Here is an 18,965-nt window from a genome sequence, read left to right as displayed (position 1 = left end):
ACAGACTCCGTTACCTTGTAGCCTAAATTTTAACCCGGTAGCCTAGGTCATAATTTCTATATGTTTGTGTGTTGTCTGTGACTTTCAAGTATTTTATCTCTCGAAATATTGCACAACATAGGCCTACATACTCCTCAATCCGTTCTGGTTTGCGCATCATTCTGAAATTGTGCACAAATTTACAAGGATATTGTCATTAAAGGAATTTAAAGGAAATTACATCCTAATCAAAATGTTTCTTGCCGTTTTTATTCTGAGTGAGGAGAGATCCTAACTACAGTCTGTTGGAAGATGTTAGGACTGATAGCTCTCAGTGATGAGCAGGACCCTACAGGAGCTGGATTTCCTTCAGCAGCAATTTTGGGAATTTTGCAGGAACTCGGAGGTAGTTTAATGATACAATCAAGCTGTAGGCCCAGGAGGTCCTACACTTCCGCAAAGTATGCAGCATGGGGCGACATATCCCCCAACATTCTTATCCCATTTTGTCCATTGTGTGTCCTCATGAAGCCTTCTTGTTTCCACAATTACATTTTCAAAAGCAACTTTTTGGTGTTTGAACATTAATTTGACCGCACATTTATTGAATTAAATTATCTTGGCTTGGATTGGTATTTTGTTGTTTGTGCAGCTTATGACACCTCTGTTACAGCAGGTGGTTTAAAGTTGTATCTAGAACTTGTGGTTTTGGGCTGTCAGTGAGTATTTGTGTGTGCATGTCATAAGTGATCCATTCCCCTCCCACCCTCCCACACATTTGCAGGGGAAGCACACACAGACGATGTTTACAGTTCTTTTACAAAAGTAAAATCTTGGATACTGTTACCTAGCAGGCCACAGAAACCATGTGTTTATAAGAAGAGGTCTTTCTTATTGCCATATGTGCCATAACTATGATGGTGTAAGATTATGACAAGTGTTTTACTGGACATAACCAAGGACAATATTCATCTAACATATTCTAGAGGTGTCTTTATAATGTTTTTTTCTCTTTCTAATATCTTCCCTGCATCACATCCCACATTATTACCACAGGTTCTTGTCAGAAGTAGGCACCAAGCAATCAAACAATTTCATGGAATCCCCCTGAAAATTATTTAATTTGAATCTTTCCGACTGATTATAGATATAGTGCCAGATATTGGATTGAATACTTAAACTCAGTTTAGTGGTTTAACTTTACAACAATCACTAAGTTTTAGAGTGACTACTCATAAAGGATGGAAAAGTCTCACTGTCCACCTGCTGTTTAGTTCCCTCCTCCCTGGTCCTTTGTCCTCCTTTCGGACATCTGCAGCATGCAACAACAACCAATGCCTGTAAGGAGCGATGATGAATACCACACATTCTGTCTCTCTATCTCTTTTATTCTCTCTCTCTCTCTCTCACCATCACCTTTCAACAGAGTACCAAAGTATACACAAACACACAACACACAATAAAATACTTAAAATGCATAAAATAAAATAAATAATAAATATGCCCCCCCCCTTAAAAATCCATTATTGGCCTATACCAAACTAAAATATAGCTAGTTAACCCATTCATGCTCCGCTTTTTACAATGCAAAGGGTTGGAACAGTAACAACACATTGCAAATATGGTGCCTTACTAAAAACAACACTTCAAGGTGTTCAGCATGAAAACACAGATACAATATTTTGCAGTTTGCATGTTGTAAACGATACAGCAGAGACTGTGTGACTTTACCCAGCTTCCTATTTAGGTCAACCACTGCCCTGACATGGATCTGGTATATACTATATATTTATATTTTTCATTTTACACAGCAAGGACTAGAAAGTGAATTATGGCAATATCTGTACTCTTTAGTCAAAGCAGAGAAATAGCTTTTTGTAGGACATCGAAAGGTGAAGCAGGTATGTGATGCCTGATAGATATATAAAAAATATCTACAAATAGTGGAGTTACAGGCTATATGATTTTCGGGCAGCCACGATACGACTGTAATTGACAGAATGTTATAGTGTGTGTTTGTAGGTTATGCCATCACTGGACCACTTTACTGCCTAAAGACCAGAGTGAGACAAGTAATGAGACAAGTAATATGTCTCATTTGTTCATGTAAGAGTTTTGTCGCTTATGTATTACAGTCATATATATTACCAGACATAATTTATCATAAAATCTGAAGGTATGCATCATCTGTACTCCCGGTAGAGAAGTATATATTCTAATTTAGGATTAGAAAGATTAAGATATTTAATATCCCATTTATTTGTTGACATAAACATAATATTTTATCTTAAATATTTATTTTTTGTTGATTCAGGAATTGTTGATGTTCAAAACTGGTAAACTTTTCACATTCTGGGCTTAAGACCCCTTTTGCAGAACAATTGATTTAGCTATTGAAATTAGTGTTTTTGTTTTACAGATTTGATATCACAGATCCTTTATTACACCATATCTCTGGGAGATAAAGTGTATGTGGCGGACTAGACCTCTATAGTTGCTAAACACTAAACGATATATAAAAGCTATCATTAAATTCATATAAAGAATGATTAAAAACTAAGCTGCCATTTCTCTTATATCATTGCACACCTACCTGTGGTAGACATGGATTCTTAAATAGCCTGGTCTGTCAATGAGACGCGTTTGATCAATTGCCATGGAAATTGTGGCAATAATAAAACATTATAAAGATGACTACAGCCGTCAGACATCATGTTTAAAGGCCCTTTGAAAAACAACATCTTGAGAGGAGGTATAAGCGCAGAGGAAACTGCGGTTTTGTTTGTGGCAGCGAGATGGTAAACCATGCTCATAATTGGATGTTTGTTTTCACAGTTGTGCACACATCATTAATAGCTGTCTTTGCAGTTGGTGGGACTTGTTGACACATTTGCTTAATATTGAAATGTTGCGCATTGCCCAATTTTCCCCTAGGACACCAATTTTGCTCTAACTCTTTTAATTAATTAGGCGATTAACTGAACAACAAACTGTAGAGGTAGGTTCTCTTACTTTACACAGACTAGATACTTCCAATATTTTAATTGTACACGCAGTGATTTGTAAATGCATGATAATGGCATGCATGTGAATGATGGAACACCCTTTGTTTTCATTGTGAGTTGCCATGTATCATTTGTATAAGTTAGGATTCTATTGTTTCTCTCACAATTCTTTTTTGAGAATGAAATAATGTTTCCTAGACTTCTAAGCACAAGGTCAAATAATTATATGCAGGCTGTAAAATGCCTTCAAAGCCTTTATTAACTATGGCAATCAAGCACGATTTTTGCCTGAATAAAAGCTTCATATCTTAAAATAACAATTAGCCTTCAAATAGACATCTGGTGATTATGAATTTCGTTCAGAAGAAAGTCTTGGTGTTGTTCTGGGGGTGGTGGGGATGTGTGTGTGTGTGTGTGTGTGTGTGTGTGTGTGTGTGCGTGTGTGTGTGTGTGTGTGTGTGTGTGTGTGTGTGTGTGTGTGTGTGTGTGCGTGTGTGCGTGTGTGTGTGTGTGTGGGGGGGGGGGGATCAGCAGGGAGATCTGGAGGAGTCTTGGAGTTTGGGAGAGGGCAGAGGGGAGGTGTGTGTGTGTGTGTAGAGAAGGGGAGGGGGGTTTGGGAGGCTGGCTGGGGGTTGAAGTGGTGGGTGGTGGTGGGGTGTGTGTGTGGGGTGGGGGGGTTGCACAGCTACTGCAATCAGTGTTAAATGGTGCAGTTTTGTGCGTGTGTGATTGTCGAGTGGGCCATTACTCGCTGATTAGGGCCCCTTTTTCCATGGCTCTCTGATTGGGGCTGCATGCGCGCCATGGCCCTGTCCTGCCAGCCTACCGGCCTGCCTGCCGGCGCGTGGCAATCACAGGCTTCTCACACTGCCATTTTGCGCCACACACACTCGGCCTGAATCCCTCATCGGCCCCCAACCACCGCCACCAGGCATCCTTCAAACGTGCTCAAAGGGAACCGGGACAAGAGACTATTCACTGCGGACAGAAAAGGTTACGCTGAAAGAAAGAGGAAAAAAGGGAGGAGGAATAAAATCCCTGCTTGACATGTCAATTGTAAACCAGTCAATTATAATGCCCCATTTTATTAAAACAAATGAGCAGTTCTTGGCTAAGGGAAGCAGAGGTCAAAATTTGGGTGGAAGGGTCGGATTTACAAGAGTACACTACAACTGAACCACTGCCTTTGCTCTGCACTTGGCGCATATCTATTCATTTATTCATTTGTTCGATCGTTCATTCTTTCCTTCACTGATGTATTAGAAGAGAATTTAATACTTTCATAAGTGGATATTTATGGCCTATAGCAGCCAATATTCTTTGGGAAGTGACAATGTTTTTTCAGTGTGTGTGAGAGAATTCATAAAGATGGACCCATGGAATAATTTTACTGGATTCATGATAATGTGATAATGTAATCCAATGAAAATGATGAATGGACTTCAGGGAACAAATTTAGATTGTAATTGGAGCAGCATCCTATATGCTTACACAACTGCTACCATACCAAGATGAATGTACCTACAGGGAGATGTGCCTAAAATTAGTTGCATTTGGTAACATTGTATTGTGACAGATGTAACTTGTGATCAAGCATGTAAAGTCCTTTGTCCAGAATACATTGCATTGTTCTAGTCATATCATTGTCTAATCCTCAGTCCTCACTGTGAGTTGTGGGATTACAAAGACAGAGAATCTGAATCAGCTCCCTAAAAGTAATTTAGCCGATCATGTCCGATATGCATAACTGTGGTTAAGTAACCAGCAGCAGTACTAGGAGCAATTTCTGTCTCAGCTGGTGTCCCTAATCTGATTTAAACCCACTACTGACTACTTCAGTCATTTCTCCTCCCTAAAATTTGATTTGTTTAACATGGGGGTACACCCCCACTGCAACCCTCATCTGGCCCAGCTTGCTCTGTATGAATTTAGCTACCAGTACCAGCAAGAAGTGGTCCATGTATCTCTGCATCTAAAGAGTATTGTAGAGCAAGACAAGCAAAGATATATGGTAGATACAGTGCTGAACCTGTTAGAACATGTCAGCAGATGATGCATTGTGACAAAGTAACAGTGGTGCAGTTGTTCATCTGTGCTGTCTTGATGTTAGATGCTGAGATGTGGTCACCAAAAAAGACGATTAACAAAAGGAATAAGCCAGTGCCATTTTTAGAACTGAACAATTATCCATGCCAGACAGTCAAAAACTGTGACATCACATCACAGCTTTGTGAGAGGATGCTTGATGCAATTTTCACACAGGGATGACTAGGGACTAGGAAGATATACTGTCCTAAAGATGCTGTAACCAGTGATAGGATTTCTTTAATTTCCATACATGTGCCGTAGTTGCCCATCCTATTTCCTCTATACAAAGTAGAAAAATAATGCACTTGCAGGCAGGGAGGACCATATTTGTGGAGGGTCTTGATTGGTTAACACAGCTGCACATCTTTGTAAGTCTGTCATTTTCTGTCCCCTTTCTACTCAAGGAAAACCAGCTAGCTAAATATTCTGAAAAGGTATTGCGACCGTTTTTAGGCTTCTACATTTTCATTTTATCTACTAGATAATCGTACATTTCTTTTGAGTTAAACAATAATCAACATAAATAATTTATGGTAATGTCAGTTTAAATGCAGTATATTGTAGCCTACATTTTAATGTCTGTTCATAAGAGGAAGAAGGAGCAGGAAAATGTGTGATTTATGTGGTGTGTGTGTGTGTGTGTGTGTGTGTGTGTGTGTGTGTGTGTGTGTGTGTGTTTCTGTGTGTGTGTGTGTGTGTGTGTGTGTGTGTGAGAGAGAGAGAGAGAGAGAGAGAGAGAGAGAGAGAGAGAGAGAGAGAGAGAGAAAGAAAATTGGATTGAAAAAGAATATTGCTGCATTGTTCACCGAGAATGTAAGAAATTCTCAATACAGTGAAAAGTGAGCTATACCAGGACTGAGCTATACCATGGCAGAACACACCATGTTGACCAGCTAGTGGAGAAAATCATGAAACAACTTCTTAATCTGAAGCCTTTTGTGTGCTTGTTAGATGGGATCAGATTTACCACATGACAGGCAATTATGTCCCATTATAATTCAAACTAACCAAATAAATACTATAAATTATCTTTTCCCTTTTGACAAATCATGTTTAACTCATTTGTGTAACCCCTTTTCAATCACAAAGATCTTGTCTAAGGCCAGATATCCCCTAGATTTTCACCTGGAATTGCATGTCCCCCAGCTGAATAAACACGGAATAACATATTTGTGCTTTAAAGTTACTGCTGGAGTTTGGTTTCCCAGGAGAACACCGATGAAACTCCTGCTCTCCAGCTTTGGTCAGTGGAAGATGATCATCTGCATTTCCCATAAAGAATCACTGTTTGTGCAACCATCATTAAAAGAGTGCTTGAGGCCCTCTCTGTGAGGTACTTCCCACTCTTCAGACACAACCTCAGTTAAGAGTTAACATGATGGGTGACAGCGTTGGTAGCGTAATGCCCCCCCCCGCGCCTATAGGGCTACCTATCTGATATGTTTGTTTGGTCCTTGGTTAAAATAGAATGTATGATGTTTTGGAAAAAAAGCATCAGCTTAGAAATGTAAATGTAAACATAAACAAATGCAGCGTCATGCGCAATCACTGACTGCATCTTTAATCTTTTTTAACCTTCTCATTTGGCTGACCCTGCTATCCAAGGTGCCATTTACCATGTATTGGAGGGCCAGTCCCCCCAAAGCAACTTGGGGTTAAGTGCCTTGCTCAAGGACACAAATTAAACAACCTTTTTGGCTACTGCATGCCAACCCAGCTCCTTAACCATTACGCTACCAACACTGTCACCCATCATGTTAACTCTTAACTGAGGTTGTGTCTGAAGAGTGGGAAGTACCTCACAGAGAGGGCCTCGAGCACTCTTTTAATGATGGTTGCACAAACAGTGATTCTTTATGGGAAATGCAGATGATCATCTTCCACTGACCAAAGCTGGAGAGCAGGAGTTTCATCGGTGTTCTCCTGGGAAACTAAACTCAGCAGTAACTTTAAAGCACAAATATGTTATTCCGTGTTTATTCTGAATACCAAGTTATGAAAAATCGAAATGGTTGTAAATGCATGAATGATAGATAGATAGATAGATAGATAGATAGATAGATAGAAAGATAAACAGGAAGACAATATACAGAGATCTGCTTCTCATGCATTCCTACAAAGATATAAAGGATAGCACAATTAAGTTTATCTACATTATGTCAGCCTTAGATTTTAATAGAAAAAAGGACCACTAAAAGAATCACTAAACTGAATATATTTTTACTTAGGTAAGTATAAACACCCAGCCGGAAATTCACTGTTAGAAGTAGTTTAGGTGCTTTAAAATTATTGATATGAATATGGACGCCCCCATTTTCCCATGCTGTAGTGGCATTTAAATGGCATAAAATTGGGCAAAAACGAAGAAAGAGTGCTGTCATAAGCTCTAAATTGCATGCTTTTATTAAATGATGTCGGTTCTGAAACGAACAAAAGAGTAGCTAAACCTTGACCAGAGATCATTAAGTCAGGTATTGATTTAAGAAGCAGCTCTAATTCGAATTGACCGAACAATTTCGTTTGGCCGTAGCCGTGGGCTGCTATCAAAGCTCTTGTGCCCCAGGGGATTTTCTGGTCGCCTTTTAAGTAGCCTATGGCACAGGAGACTTGAGGTGTTGGATTTCGAAGTCCCTTGGATGTCGAAGATAATTTCATAGACGTAAAAATAACTATCCAAGCAACTTCACTGTTACCAACCAAAAGGCAATAATAGCCTAGAGTTTTGTTGTTGTTGTGACCACTTTAAACAATCGCATCTTTGGATTTTTGTAAAATATATTTTGTACAACTACTACAACAGGATTTCATCTTTTAACTAGAATTGCTTATTTTGAATAGTATTAATTTCAATAGGCTACAATGTCTGAACCACTATGTTTTGCCTATTCTGACTTCTTCTATAGGCTTTATGTGTGCAACTGAGGCTTTGCTTCAAACCGTTCGAAACTTAGATTAGATCTAACAAACTGAAGCCATGTTTTGACTGAATAGGCTACTATTTGTTTCTTTCCCCCTATCTTTTATTTAAGTTCAACTGTTACTTTTCCGTTTGAAATCTGTTGTCTTTACAGACTATATTTGGACAATAACCTCTTCAATTCTACGGTGTTCTGTTTATTGTTTTCATATTTGACATTTCAGTCTTAGCAGAAACTTTAAAGAATGCACTGAAACTTGGAAATAACAGTTATTTCTGACTATCTTGCTGTCTGATGGAAAAAAAATCGCCGATATTAGGTGTGACCTGTGTTTTCAAAATGTTACTAAAATTGCTGGCTACAAAGCATCCATCCTTATTTTGTCTCGAACATTCAGCAATTAAAACTGAAGTAGTTAATGAGACCTCTTCACCTCTAGGTTGGCCAGGGCAGACATTTGTGACAAACTTTGGCTTGTAATCGCTGTAATTAAATAAATCAATCCTCTTTTTCCCAGAGACTCTTCACTAGTTTTGATTGGCACGCGAAATTGATATGTTTGGGGGCAACGCATTGTGCTAAGCGCCTCCGAATCCCTAATGCAGATCTGAAGAGCGTAATACGTCATGGATAACTGTTACTTCGAGGGTCTGCTGTTTTTATAAGTAAAGACTTGAATCTGTCCCTTTCAAATGCTATTTCAATAATCGCCCAGGTTGTCATGGTGAACGTACAAGTGGATCATATTTATGGGTTGTAGTGCAGAGATTTAAAGGCTGCAACTGGCCATTTGACTCCAGAGTGAATTTGAATCTCCAGTAGGCTAGTCTACCTCGTCATGTGCGGAGACTGCGAAGGAGAAGCTGAGCAACTGGACAGGTGCCTAAAGAGCCGGAGGGAAAGCCGACTGGTAAATACAAACTGCATGTCAACACGACAATTTGGAAAATGTTTCAGTAGCCTATATTATTTCTGCATGCGCAGGTGCGCCTTGTTTTTTACAGGACGCGCAGAAAAGTTTTGGCGTAAAGTTAGGCTAACGTAGCATTCACCTGATACAACTGCTTGTAGTTAGCGCTACCATTTGCTGGAGGTTTGGGGGCAACTGGACGGAGTGTAAACTTTTTTTACATTCAGGGAATACCAGAAGAAGTGCTGGAGGTCGACTCAAGTTCTCTCTCATCCCCCTCTGCTTCGCCACAAGGAATGGCATCTCCAACTCGTTTGGGGAAAGCGGTTTGCGCTAACTGTCGAGAGGAAATTGTGGATAAATACTTGCTCAAGGTATACAAGGATACGCACTTGCTCAGTGTTTTTTGTCGACTCTTGCCTTTTTCGCGACTTAATGCAAAACTTATCAGGCTATATCAGGCTATATCAGTGCTTTTTAGAAGTCTTGCAGTCTAACGTACTTTTTCCGGGTTAAAATTGCATTGATAGCCAAACTGCGAGACTTGAGATGATAGATTAAATTAATTTAACGTGGTTACATTTGAAGGGTCGATTTGTGTTCTAAGGTCTTATCATTGTTAAATCTAGGTGAACGACTTGTGCTGGCATGTGCGCTGTCTGTCGTGCAGCGTTTGCCAGACTTCGCTTGGCGGGCACACCAGTTGCTATATCAAAGAAAAGGAGGTGTTTTGCAAAGTTGACTATTTTAGGTAGGCTATTCTCATATATCTCAGTGTTCTCTTTAGGGCCCTGACAACAAATAGTTTTAAGCAGATTTGACAACATTGTGAACAGTGCCATTTATATTATATTATATTATGGTGCAATAACATATTATATTATATCATGGTGCAATTGTTAACTCACAAACATCAAACCCATACACACCTACACAGTTGTCTACTGACAGCATCATCTTCAGTGTTAGGAAAATATTGGAGCCTTTTTTTTGGTTGTAAAATTCAGAAAACACACTCTTAATACATTCCTTTTGAATTTGACTTTATTCTGATACAAGTTGTAGGCTAAACCTTTATTTTTTAAATTTAGGCTAAATGTCCCATTGTACTCCAGCATCTCTCAAGTCTTGGGCCTTAATTATGCAGGAGGTACAGGACCTGGTGTGCGTGCTGTGGCCGAAGCATCCAGTCCACAGACTGGGTGCGGCGAGCCAAGGGGAACGTGTACCATCTGGCCTGCTTCGCCTGCTTTTCCTGCAAGAGACAGCTGTCCACGGGCGAGGAGTTTGCCCTGGTGGAGGAGAAGGTGTTGTGTCGGGTACACTACGACTGCATGCTGGACAACCTCAAGCATGCCGTGGAGAAGGGTGAGGATACACGGCATGTGGGGATACGCTTAGCTTCAAACCTCTCAGTCAGGGATTGTCATTTTTGTGTCTATCTTCTTGTGTCATCTTCTTGCCAATGCTATTACTGTAAACTAAGTTCTCTAGAGAGTAATTTGTTATTGGCCTTCAGTGGGTGGCTGTAGTTTTTGTTTTTTTATCTGTAGGGTATTTTAGTGGCAAAGCTTTTTCTCTCTTTACTGAAAAATGTGAAAGTAGCCAAGCCAGAGCCTTGATCATGATTGAACAGTGAATAATGTCTGCAGTCGTTACAGTACTGTAGGTGTTTAGAATGCTGCAGTTCCACACCACAGGTATTTGGCATGTCATGTTTTTTGATGGTTGTAAATGTTACATATGGGACAAGCCTGGACAGATTCTGAGCGTGAAGCAGGAGACATTTGTGCATGGCATATCTTGATCTCCTGCATCAGATACTGTACCCGGCTGACTGTTTTCGTTTCTCTCCGGGTTTGATAATAGGAAGCATGGTCAGTGTGGAGGGAGCAATGCCTACAGAACAAGAAATGAATCAGCCCAAATCATCAAAGAGGGCCCGCACAAGCTTCACGGCAAACCAGCTGCAGGTATTGTAACAACATCATCAGAGATCCCACTGGTCTTTCTCACGGGCCCTGCATGTTGTTTTATAACGTGCATATGCCTATGTCTAAACATATTTTTAAGAGATGTGTGCGGGAAGAGAAATAGATTAATTGGATTAGTCAGAAATCGATGCACAAGAAGAAGACTATTAGCTGTTATGCGGAAAATAACAGAGATTAGGTCAGGTGAAGGAAATGGCCATTAACATAAAATAAATGAATTATTATACCTATTTAGAGTCATGGTCATTTTTATAACCTAAAACTTATTTTTTTTTACTAAACTCCCAACACAATTTCTCCCAAATGTTAGCTCTGGAGTCTGGGCAGACCAACTGCATTTGATCCATTGCTTTTATAATAGTGGTCTTGTAACCTGTAGTGCTCTTACAATAGCTGTCTTGTAACCTACAGTGTTAAGAAAGTGTGCTATCTAATTTGATGGACAGGTGATGCAAGCCCAGTTCGCCCTAGACAATAATCCTGACGCCCAGACGCTTCAGAAGTTAGCTGAACAAACTGGCCTCAGCAGAAGGGTGATTCAGGTGAGTCTTTCCATGTGTGGGCGAGCAGTTTGGTCTGATTGAAGTCTCATTCTTGGAAGCATTGCACCATTTTTATAATGTATGTGATACCATCGCTATTGTTGAGAGTGCTATTGAGCAATGATTCTCAACTGGTGTGCCGGGGTACACTGAAATGGTTTAGTGAGTTGTGCCGTGGATTTTGGAGAAACCCAAAGCGTTTTTTTGTACGTGAATGTGTGAATGACACACCTTATTAATTAAAGCATTTTAGGTAGTCGGAGACTCGCACCTTTTAAAAAAATCTGGTCTTTTGTAGGCTACCATTCTCAGTTTGATTTCATGATTTGAAGCTGAGATCCGTCTCGCAACTCCTAAGCAAGATCGCCATAGTTTACCACCTATAAGCACGATTGTTATGCATATGTCTAGATTTTTTTAACTTTCTTTTTTACTTTGACTTTTTTTTACTTATTTTTTTTTTCAGCTCTAGCAAAAAAAAAAAAAAAACAGGTCTGGCGACCAGTCTGAGGACTCACAACTTTGGCAGCCACCTTTTCCCTTGTCAAGCAAAAGAACAAAAATCATCAACAATAACATGCCTTACTTTTCTGTTCAGCACAGAACATGTGTCGAAATATACAGTATGGGTATAAGATGATGAACTCCTGGTAATTATGGTATACAGTATATGTGCCATGGCGTTTTGGTTTGACTTTTGGTGTGCCTCTCAAAAACTGTTGAGAACCTCTGCTATAGAGATGTAGGATGGAATACACTAAGGATTATAACAGCTGAATAGATGGAATAATTCAGTAGAAATGGACTCTTTGTGAAGTGCCACGGCTTACAGCATACCTATCTGCCGCTCTTGTCCAGGTGTGGTTTCAGAACTGCAGGGCACGGCACAAGAAGCACATCAGTCCGTCTCACCCTTCGTCGTCGTCGTCCTCCACCTCCTCCACCTCATCGGTGCCTCCCCTCTCATCCCTGCAGCCCCTGCGGATGCCCCAGCCGGTGATAGAGGAGCTGCAGTACTCATCGTACGAACCCGAGGGCTCCATGCTCTCCGCACTGCACTCATACATCGACGGTGAGTTTTGTCACAACAACCGTCCATACACTACATTTATATTTACATTTAGGCCTACATTAACCCTTTAGCAGGGGAGTTTTAAACATTCTGACAGAAGATTCTATTCCGCAATAATGTAAGGTTCCAATGTTGAATGTAATGAACCCAGATATTTAGAATGTTCAATTTCCAACATTCGGTGTGACGGTACCGTCAGTCAGTATTTATATTTACATCCAGCAGTTTACCAGATCCATTGATCTACAGTGATTTAAAGGACAGAAACGTTGGGATGCACTGATATATCAGCCAACATTGGTATCAGCCAATATCGGCCTGGTTGACTATTGGCTATTGACACATTTACTGATGCCAGCGGCTGATGTTTATCTGTTACAGCATCAATTCTACACTAGGTAAATGTTGTGATATGAGGGCCTGAAAGACTTGAAAATGGTTCTGTTTTTTATGAATATTTATGAAAGTATATCTATATGTATAATTAACAACAAAAACTAATTAAACAAGCAAAAAAAAAAATATTGCATTGGTTATCGGCCAAATTGTTATTTTATACATCAGTATCAATATTGGCCCAGAATTTCACAATCGGTGCATCCCTACAGAAAATGTATATATTTTACATGTCAGAATGTGGGCCTCTTTGGAAATATTAGAATCAGTTTAGAACAGGTCATAAGTATTGTTTTTTAGAAGCCACTAATGTACATACATACACGTGTCTGCTAAAGTAATAAATGTAAATAACATGTACATGTCATGTACAGGCATAAGTGACACTGACCAACTGGTGCCATTCAGAGTTGATGGACTTTAATTAACATTACCGAATCTGTCTGTCTCCCTGCAGTACATTCACCATCATCAGTGATGTACCACTCACTGCTGCCGCATCCAGGCACACAGCTGCCAGTCACTCACGCTTGAGCCTTGCCGTCTTTTCGCACCTTCTTCTCCGCCATTAACGTGCAAATAGGCCCGAGAAATGGACTCTGGCCTTTTTTCGTTATGGAAATGCTTTTGATTTATACATCAGCAACCCAGGTTGTACAGTAAGTGTATTGTTGCATTAACTTGTTCATAGTGAAAAGTGTCAATATGAGCGAAGGTTTTGTTTGTTTGTTTTTTTTTGTCGGAGGAAGGTTTTATGATTCATAGAGGGAGTTATCCACACCTGCCTCCAGCCGCATGAAATTGCACAATTTACTGTAGAGTCTACTTGCATATACGTTTTGGCTCACAAATCCTGTCTGGACTGTTTATGATGTCTGCTGGTTTTGAGCGTGACCATTTAGGTAACAGCTGATCATTGATAAAAGGGTGCACTGGTCTTACTACCTCTTCGGTCTTGGTAAATGGCTGGCTTTGATACAGGAACTGATATGTTGTTACAGTAGTTGAAAGACAAATTTTGAGTTTTCCACCCCATGTAAAATAGTGACGAATACGACTACACCCTATGCGTATGAGATTCATGCTAACTACTACCATATACTGTTACATTGTTAAATAATAAAAATGCTTGTACATGCGGCTAGAAAATGGTTGAATTTGTAATAAGAGCTGGCCATCAGTATGATGACTCTGTTTTGACATTACAGCACTGCATTGCCTAGATATGGAGGATGCTGCCCAGTTCAGACATGAATGCTGCTGTTACATGACTATGAATGTTGTGCTATAAAATGTTCTCTTTTCTGTATATCGTTCAAATTAATTATTTATGTTCTATTTATTTCTTGTGCTTCACTGTCATTTTTAAATAAATGTAAAATTACACAAACACTGTTACAATGTGATCTTTTGGTTGTTCTACCACTTCAAACAGATAATGAACAAATTAAATAAATATATCAAAGCAAATTGAATCAGCTACAGCACCATTGTCTTTAACATGGAAGATGAAACCTTTCAGTAGCAAACTTGTTGGTTGCAGATAAGCTACAGGTAACTGTAACTGTTGTAATTGTAGGTTGAAGATGAGTTACTCTAATAAAGGCTGCTAGTGTTGCTGAAGAACTATGCTATTTGTACAAAATACAGTACAATGCAATGCTGCTTTATCTAAGCAGGAATTGTGGGAAAGATCCCACCCACATCTAGCTTGGATCTGCCATGGCGGAGTTATCTATTTAACTACAACTCGGCATAATCTTCCTTTTATGTTTGGTACATTATGGGTGAATCTGTAGCTTGTATGCAGTTCATATAGTGTGCAAAAAGTACATTGTTTTAAAAGTACATTGTTGTTTATGAGGGTGGTACTAGAAAAGCATGCTGCATAATGAAACTAGGGGGACATTTTTTTATTTGAATTGCAGATGTTGACTATCTGAGCTTGAGTGTAAATGTGTTAGAGGTGGAGAAGCACCAGCCTTGGCTCACCACAGCGGCTTTAAACATGTCTGACTTGTGTCTGCTTGCTGTCTTTGGTGAGGCGAAAGAATTCAACTGAAAGGCAGGCAGGGCACGACATGAAGAATAACAAATATACATCTTCCCCATCTTCTTGACATAAGCTTTTCACAAACTGATGCTGAAAACGAAGGCTGTTTTTGATATTTGATCATTGTTTATTGAATATCTTACCTCTCTGCCTAGTAGTGATTACAAACGGCATGGAGGTAATAAAAAATGGACACATCATACATGTTATTATGTAATGTTTATTTAAAACAAAACATTAATTGACTAACATTTTATATAAAAATTAAGTCAGCTCCCTATTCTCACAACTTTGGCACTGATATTGGTTTTGACAAAACAGGGGAACAACACAAAGTACTCATGTATAGGAGACACACATATAATTTCAGTGACCCCCCACCCTTTTACCACACATTAACTGGATGGGAAGTATGTTTGGGTACCTACACAAGTGAGCGAGACGTATCCAGGGGTGGGCATAGGACCAGCAGCCCACTGGACTGATGGGTCATCGCCCCATGGCACTATTAATTATGAGCATCAAAGCTGATCACCTGCAAACTGACACACTGAAATGATCATAAACACTCTGAAGTGTGTCTTAAAGTATGCAATCATGGGTTTAGTAATCATGTTACATGAAACTGCGCAAAACAACTTTAAAATGGTCCAAAGCCTGCTCAATTACAATTTTGTTCAATCTACTGTTAGTCACTGATTTACGGACTTACAGGAAAAATAGAGTGCTTAACTAACCTATAACTCTGCATGGCAGAAACTCATACAATGTAGTAATTTAAGTAACAGCCCTTAAGAGTAAAGCATACTTCACAGGGCTTCAATTATTGTCTTGGTTTGGAGGAAGAAGTGGAAAAGGAAAGACCACTGTGTCATCAATACTAATCTCAATATGAGAGGAATAGGAACACTCCACCTACTGTAAGTGAAATCAACTGGATGGGAGACATGTGTGCACTTGTGTGCTAGGATTAATTAACGTGGTACAAATGCACAATCAGCTCTCTCACTCACGCACATATACACACTCACCTTGCACATGTGTACACACACACACACACACCTTCAGTCAGTCATGCATTCAACAATGTGTATGCTTGTGCTACAACTCCATCTAGTGGACAAAGTATGGCTCTCTTCAACATCACTGTTGGAAGAACAGAAAGTAAAAAAATCTCAAGTCTGTTACATTAAAATTAACTGCATTATAACATTACAGTTTAAAGATACTTTACGCCAAAAAGATAGTGGCGTGTATGTGTACATCCCGGATATGTTGTAAAAAACACACATGTATTTACAAAACGAGTGCTTAACAGACATGGCAGGTTAACTTTAAATAGATTTCCCTTTCAGTGTGTTCCCTTTAAAAGAGAGTTAAACTTTTTTTCTCTGGTTTGTTTTGTAGAGGAATGAGCTTTGGCATAACACCAATTTGTAAACTCTTCCCCTCCCTATCTGGTTTCCTCTTCCTTCATTTCCTCATTGCACACGTCTAACATGTTTGCAAAAACACTTCTCAGTGTGGCTGAGACAACTGCAGGCCAGTGCCACAGATCTGTGGACGAGGTTTTAGAGCCCTCTCTCTCTCTGTCTCTCTCTCTCCGTGTGATGGACGGCATCACTTCTTCTTAGTCGGCCGCCTCTTGACATTCTTCTTGTTGAGGATGTTGCGCAGCTCGCTGCTCATGTAGTACGGTCGAGCCGCGGAACCGTTGTTCCTCTCCAGGTCGACCACTGAGAACAAGAAAGAGAGCTTGTCAGAACGGCCAGAGGCCCTTGTAATGAGCAAAATCACCACAAGGGTGCGATCATGAGCTATGACCCACACTGTGTTCCTCTGTTGGACATCATGATGGCTTGCTATTTTAGAAAACAACACAGCCTGTGTCTGTGAGAGTGAAAAATAAATTCCTTGTTTGTCACATTGTTTGTGTACCAAGGATGCAATGATTCAGAAAATGCAGTATATTTTAAGGATGGCAAAGGAAAGTGGAAGGCAAAGGTTAGCAGGAAAGAAAAAGCTTTTTGTTTGAAACATTCAAATTTATTTAGAGGGAAAAATCACATTGTCACGGATAGATTGATTTTATGTAAAAGGTTTCTCATAGAAAACATTTACGCACTCCCCTCCCCAGAAACAGATGTATCACCTAGTATTAAAAAGGCAGCACTATCCCTGTACCACGCAATACAAAATTACCAAAAATGGCTTTTACATCCTTATAGAAACTGTATTTGAAAAAGAGTTAGATTTTAAAAACAAAAAGAGAAAAACAAAAGCAGTAACTCCTCAGTTTAAACTAGGCACATGTACCAGAGACTGCAATCAAGAGTTCCTGAAAAATCCACAGGCTCGATTCAAAATCTCCTTCTCAAGATCGAACGACAGGATGAGATCCCATTGGCTCCCTGACATTTGCCTTCAGCATGTGTGAACCCAGTGTGTGCGTGTGTGCATGTTTGTGTGCCGCGATCACGCATGTGTGAGTGTGAGTATGTGTTTTTGAGCCCAGTGTGTATGTGTGTGTGTGTGTGTGTGTGTGTGTATGTGTGTGTTTGAGTGTGAGCCGGGTGTGTGTTTGTGAGCCCAATGTGTGTTTGTGTGTGTGTGTGTGTGTGTGTGTGTGAGACCCCGGTGTGTGTTTGTGTGAGTATGTATGCTAGTGTGAAGCTCCAGGCATTTTGGACAGTTTGGACCAGTGAGGATGTCTGCGAAAGAGCACATGTGTTTGTGAGAGGGAGATGCACGTGGGCGCTGCCGCCTAGCCGAGTGGAGTGGAGTGGAGCGCTGGTTACGTAAATCCAGCCTCACGTCTGTGGGTGAGTGAGAAATAGCAACAACATTCTGGACCATAAGCAACACTTGAGAGTCATTTACAAAGTCAGGAAAAAAATTATACAAAGTGTGTACTGCAGAAGAAAAAACAAAGGAAAAAAAAACCTAAGCAATGTTGTATCAGGCGCAAACCAAAGTGAAAGGAAATCATTCGTGACTGCATGGTTGTGCAAGCAAATCTCAAAAAGTCGACTCTTTCTTCTCCAATGCAAACGGATAATAAAGACCTTCACCCTCCCTACGCTCCGGCGACCTATCGGGTAACAATGATGTAGACTACACTGTGCCGCGTATCGGGAGACGTCGCTGTTGCTTGGTGGGTAAGGCAGCGATGAGGACGATGAGGAGGCGGCAGACAGAAGCGGAGCGGCAGGTGACAGAAGGTAGGAGGTCTGAGGTCAGCGCCATGGCAACAGGGGGCATGGAGGAGAACTGAAAGTCCGCCCTGGTTGACAACAGCCACTGACAGGGGCCACGGAGGAGGAGGGGGGGAGTGGGGGTGCTGTCTCCACACCCCTGCCGACCACCCCCAGACTACGAGTCACATAAAGCCACTAGTCTAGCATGCTTTACTGTCCAGCCAAATGGGTAGCTGGGTCCCACACCCCTGGTCTGTTTTCCACCAGGGTCCTCAGGACCCGGCATACTGCTTGCCAGGCTGGTCTGCCCTCCGCAGGATTTTGTGCAAACCGGGGGACATGAAGTAAGGCTTGCCGGGAGAGCCGTCGTTCCGCTCCAGGTCTTCGCCTGGTGGACGGCCGGCCAGCAGAGCGGGAGGAGGAGGAAGAGGAGGAGGTGGAAGACGGCGGGTGGCAGGGAAGCATCATCAGAAAGCAGAGAGATAGAAGAGAGAAAGAGAGAGAGAGAGAGAGAGAGAAAGCAGGAGGGATAGAAGAGAGGGAGAGAGAAGAAAAGAAAAGGCAAAACAGAAAGGGACAGGGGATAGTGGGAAATGTGAGAAACCAGTTAGCGTCAAGTTTAAGAGGGTCACGCAAGGAAAAAGTATTTTAGTTTCATTAAGTAATTAAAAAATGTTACATTAGTCAAATCATGCCCAAAGAAGCTTAAAAGAGCAGATAATCAAACCAAAGAAATCAGAGAGAAAAAGAGGGAATGTTTCCAAAATGTTACAGTGTTCAGTACAAAAAGAGACAACAATAAAACTGCAGT

The 18,965-nt window shown here is 40.6% G+C and overlaps 2 protein-coding genes across 6 annotated transcripts in view; one reads left to right on the top strand and one right to left on the bottom strand.

Annotated features, from left to right (window-relative positions):
- Positions 1-8,000: 8,000 nt before the first annotated feature.
- On the top strand, positions 8,001-14,278 carry LOC121678407 (LIM/homeobox protein Lhx8). The gene is made up of 9 exons (XM_042057936.1): positions 8,001-8,651; positions 8,810-8,900; positions 9,128-9,274; positions 9,530-9,651; positions 10,048-10,268; positions 10,770-10,873; positions 11,341-11,436; positions 12,295-12,508; positions 13,362-14,278. The coding sequence occupies exons 1-9, from the start codon at positions 8,617-8,619 to the stop codon at positions 13,436-13,438; spliced, it is 1,107 nt and encodes a 368-aa protein (XP_041913870.1). The 5' UTR covers positions 8,001-8,616; the 3' UTR covers positions 13,439-14,278.
- An 881-nt stretch (positions 14,279-15,159) lies between these two features.
- slc44a5b (solute carrier family 44 member 5b) overlaps positions 15,160-18,965 on the bottom strand; it is a 43,934-nt gene continuing 40,128 nt past the window's right edge. For 3 of the 5 annotated variants that reach the window (XM_042056824.1, XM_042056822.1, XM_042056826.1), the window contains one exon: positions 15,160-16,693. In XM_042056824.1, coding sequence (XP_041912758.1) covers positions 16,578-16,693 — 116 coding nt within the window. In that variant the 3' untranslated portion in view covers positions 15,160-16,577. Of the gene's footprint in view, positions 16,694-17,523; positions 18,543-18,965 lie in introns of those variants that run through there. The other 2 variants (XM_042056823.1, XM_042056825.1) reach the window with 1 other exon arrangement.

Source organism: Alosa sapidissima, chromosome 12, assembly GCF_018492685.1.
Source record: "Alosa sapidissima isolate fAloSap1 chromosome 12, fAloSap1.pri, whole genome shotgun sequence".
NCBI classification, from domain to species: Eukaryota; Metazoa; Chordata; class Actinopteri; order Clupeiformes; family Clupeidae; genus Alosa; species Alosa sapidissima.
The sequence above is the reverse complement of the archived record's forward strand: the minus strand, read 5'-3'. Positions and strand labels throughout refer to the sequence as shown.